Raw genomic sequence first — 4,742 nt, forward strand, 5'->3', positions numbered from 1 at the left:
TGAGAACTACTTGTTTTAGTTATTTTAACTTTTTATGTAAAGATAAGTAAAAAAATAAAAAGAATAATTAATTTTTTAACAGTGATTTTTTAATTTTTTTAATTATTTTAGATGGTTCTCAATTAGCCTTCTCTCTCTCAAACACACTACCACCACCACCCAGTAGCATGTGTATTATAGAATGACTACGACATAAAGATTTTAAAATAGAGAATCATGTACCATGACTTATGTTACCTGAAAGTAAACTTATATATATATATATATATTATATTTAAGAATTTAAGATATTTCAAGAGTAATTTTCTTTTAGTTATTAGGCATCCAATGAAATTTATGTTTTTTTTTTTCCTTTCATGTAGCAAAACATTTCTATGAGTATTATGACTTATTTTTTATGTTTTGTCTTGTCAAAATTTAACTCACATAAGAAAAGAATTTGAATTACGTAAAACATAAGTAGGTGAAGAGTGATTTATGAATAAATGCTCCTAAATTTTATTTATTTATTTATAGTATTGTTCTTTAATTTGGCATTGTTTTGCCATCATTTTGAAATTTCACTATTTAACAGACAGTGAAATTTCTTTTTGGGTGAATTAAAAAAAAAAAAAAAATGAAGGCAAAACAATGAAATTTCATTAACACGTATAAAATGAAATTTCATTGTTTGAAAACAACAAAGATTCGTCAACTTTGTTTTTTTCTTCAAAATTTTATATTTAACATTAGTCTTGTTTACTGAATCTCAATAAAAGAAATTTAAAATTACATTTCTTTTAAAAAGCGGGCAACTTAATAAAAAATTATAACAATTTAAGTTTGAGTAAATAGGGACATTTTGGTAATCGCATTGTGCATAAAGCACGTCTTGGGGAGCTTCTATATACACACACCTAATCCCCTCAATACACACACTTAATAATATTTAATTTTATTACAAATTTATCCCTAAGTGAAATTACTATTTTAGACACCATTGTTAATTGAAAACATCTCAATGCACACCTCAGATGTGAATTCACATCTGTTGCATCGTGTGTGTAGCTTGTGGATGCTCATTCATAGCTTCTTCCATCAATTTCTGTATATGATGTTCATTGAGGTAGAAGTGAAACCAAAGGGCTTTGGCATTTCCAAGTTCATCAACCTTCATCATTCGTAGGGAAAACATCATTGTTATGGAGGATTTGCCTTCTGAAAATCAGCAAATAAGTGTTCATGTGAAGCAGAGCGAAGGAAATCTGAGTTTAAATTTGTTTTTTTTTTTCCCAGCGTCGTTCGGATAACCAGAGTCGAATTGTGTTAGTTGGTTCGGAAATCTACTACCGAAATAATTATGTATTTTCGGAAGTTGATGTCCGAACAAAGTAATAAATTTCGGAAGTTGTTGTCCGAACAACATATTTAAATTCGGAAGTTGTTGTCCGAACAAAGGTAACTTTTATAACATTCAACTTCCGAAATTTTAAAAAAAATTCGGACAACTACTTCCGAATGAAGTAAATTTTTTTTTTTCCATTTTATATTCCAAATTTGCAAACTGCATACCAAATTTGCAGTTTCAAATTGCAAATTAATCTTTATAATGCCATTAAAAATTTGTAATGTTATACAAAACATGCAGGAATATGTGTCAACTCAAGGAAGTTAGGTTTGCGCGAATTTTGTGTTAGATTACACCACTCAATTCACAACTGAACAGGTTCAGTCTACGAAATTATAACGATTATGTTTCGAATTGCTCACCAAATGTAAATGTTTGATAATATTTATTTAACTTTGTAGGTATTCAAAAGTAAGGATGAATTGCTCAGCTGGGTACGTGAAGTTGGAAAGAGAAATGGTTTGGTCATTGTAATCAAAACATCAGACTATGGTGGAGGGAAAAAAAGACCCAGGATGTATCTTGCTTGTGAGAGGAGTGACCAATATAAAGCAACAAAGAAGTTAAAACATGATGGCAACAATACATCAAGAATAACCGGTACGAAGAAGTGTGGTTGTCTTTTGATATGAGGGCTCACAGGTTTGCCACACATGATGAATGGACATTGACCGTAGTATGCGGATTGCATAATCATCCACCTGCGGAGCACCTCGAGGGACATTCATATGCGAGGAGGCTATCAAAGGATGAGAAAGCATTGTTAATGGATATGTCAAAGAGCATGGTTCGGCCAAAAGAAATCCTAGTAACCTTGAAACAGCGAGATGCCTTCAATGTAAGCACACTTAAAACCATTTACAATGTACGCCATCGAAACAGGGTGTTACAGAGAGCTGGAAGATCACAGATGCAACACTTATTGGGTGAATTGGCCAAGTATAATTACATTGAGTGCCATCGGTCTGAAGAGTCCACGATGACTGTGACAGACTTGTTTTGGGCACATCCTACCAGTTTGGACTTATTTCGGTCTTTCCCACGTATATTAATTATGGATTGCACATATAAAACCAACAGATATCGGCTTCCTCTTCTTGAAATTGTGGGAGTGACATCAACTGAAATGACATTCTCTGTAGCTTTTGCATACTTACAGTATGAGAGGGTCGATAACTATACGTGGGTGTTAGCTACATTACGTGATGTCATGGATGGGTTTGTTGTGCCAACAGTTATTGTTACTGACAGAGAGCTAGCCTTGATGAATGCCATACAGAAGATATTCCCGAGTGCCAGACATTTATTATGTCGTTGGCATATCAGTAAGAATGTGTTGACCAAATGCAAGAAAATGCTTGAGACACAGCAAAAATGGAAGAAGTTCAACCATGAGTGGAACTCTGTAGTGTATTCATCTTCTGAAATTCAATACGAGGAGCGTCTTAAATCATTACTTAAGGAATTCGGTAGTTATCCTGATGTAGTCAAATACGTCATGGATACTTGGTTGGTTCCTTACAAGGACAAATTTGTGGCGGCATGGACAGACACGTGTATGTATTGTGGCAATGTTACAACGAACAGGTAAGATTACTTTTCTTCAATATGTTATTAATAAGTGCCATGTACTTGATTTTAACTTTGACTTACATTGAATTGAATAGGGCTGAGAGTGCACATGCAAAACTTAAAAGACAATTGGGTTCATGTCAAGTCTTATTTCAGGCATCATTTGAGAAAATACACAGTCTGCTTGAGTTGCAACACACTGATATCAAGGCTTCATTTGAGAAAAGTCTAACTGTTGTGCAACATCAATTTAAACCTTCTCAATTCAGGGAGCTACGAGGTAATGTGTCTATCTCTGCATTGGAGTATTTGCTTGTTGAGAGTAAGAGAGCCAATTCCATTGGTATTGATGTTGAAGCTTGTGGATGCGTCATTCGCCACACTCATGGTTTATCTTGCGCCCATGAGATTGCTGACTACATCAGACAAGATCGTCCTATACCACTTGCTACCATACACTCACAGTGGAGGCAACTTCATATCTCCATATGTAAGAAAGAAGAGGAAACAGAGGTGACTTGTCATGCAGAAGTAGAGTTGTTTGTAAACAAGTTTAATGAAAGTGATAGAACCATGCGGTTGGAGCTTTTGAAGAAGTTGAAAGAGATTGTATATCCGGGAAGCACTTTTCTTGTTGAGCCAGAGGTGAAGCCTAAAACACGTCCTCGGGATCATAAGAAGATCAATGTTTCTACCCGTAGTGACCCGTGTGCATTTGAGTTAGTGCAATCTGGACATGATTCCTTCTCATCTAGGGACACTGAAATCACTACATTAGCTTCTACTCTGCAAACCAAGAAGAAGCGACCTGTTAAGGGAAAGGAAAAGGTGAATCCGAAAGGGAAGGCGTACATTACTAGAACAGTGAAACCTGGTGCATATGTTGATGCTTTCCCTGCTGGGTTGAAACCATACATTAAGTTTGTCAAGAATGTAGCTGCAGATGGAAATTGTGGTTTCAGGGCTATAGCTGCTTCAATTGGTCATACAGAAGATGATTGGGCTCAAGTTAAGCGTGACCTATTGGGTGAGCTGCACACACACAAAAAGGAATACATTACACTTTATGGGTCCTATGAAAGGTTTGAAGAATTGACAAGCATATTGTCATATTTTGAAGACAGTCCTGGATACTCACATTGGATGACTATGCCAGACATGGGGCATCTTGTTACATCGTGCTACAATCTTGTGTTATACCACTTGTCTTTACAGCAATGTCTCACCTTTTTACCTCTTAGAATAGTGCCAACACCTCAACTTGATAGACGTGAGATTGCCATTGGATTTGTCAACAGAAATCATTTCGTCCAGGTATAACAGAAACTTATCAATTGGGTTTGTGCATGTACAAAAAGTTATGAGGTATGACCATTAAGTCAATTGATATTTGGTGCAGGTTTTGTTGCAGCCAGGCCATCCAGTTCCTCCTATTGCCACTAATTGAAGAAAATACCGTCACCCTTGCGCTATCGACTGGGATGATGCATATGTGCGTCGCATTCAACATTTCAAGGACATTATTCATGACAATGTAGCTATTCGAGAGACTTTGATGTTGTTGATGTCGCATGACACATGTATGCATTTGACAATGTTAGAATTATGGAAGAAATTAATGGATGTGTTTTTTATGTTGATGTGTTATGTTTTGCAATATGGATTGAATGTTATCGACCATTGTTACTATTCCATTGTAATAAGAAAATATCATTTAGAAAATCAACGACCATTGTTACCATTCCATTCTAATAATAAAATGTCATTACAATGTCATTACAAT

At 35.4% G+C, this 4,742-nt stretch overlaps 1 protein-coding gene across 1 annotated transcript; it reads left to right on the top strand.

Moving 5' to 3' along the window:
• Window positions 1-2,015: 2,015 nt before the first annotated feature.
• On the top strand, window positions 2,016-4,406 carry LOC145823575 (PKS-NRPS hybrid synthetase cheA-like). The gene is made up of 3 exons (XM_082923055.1): window positions 2,016-2,974; window positions 3,055-4,273; window positions 4,359-4,406. The coding sequence occupies exons 1-3, from the start codon at window positions 2,016-2,018 to the stop codon at window positions 4,404-4,406; spliced, it is 2,226 nt and encodes a 741-aa protein (XP_082779181.1).
• The last annotated feature ends 336 nt before the right edge of the window (window positions 4,407-4,742 follow it).

This window comes from Camellia sinensis, chromosome 4, assembly GCF_055761805.1.
Source record: "Camellia sinensis isolate YWXY chromosome 4, ASM5576180v1, whole genome shotgun sequence".
In the NCBI taxonomy this organism is placed as follows: Eukaryota; Viridiplantae; Streptophyta; class Magnoliopsida; order Ericales; family Theaceae; genus Camellia; species Camellia sinensis.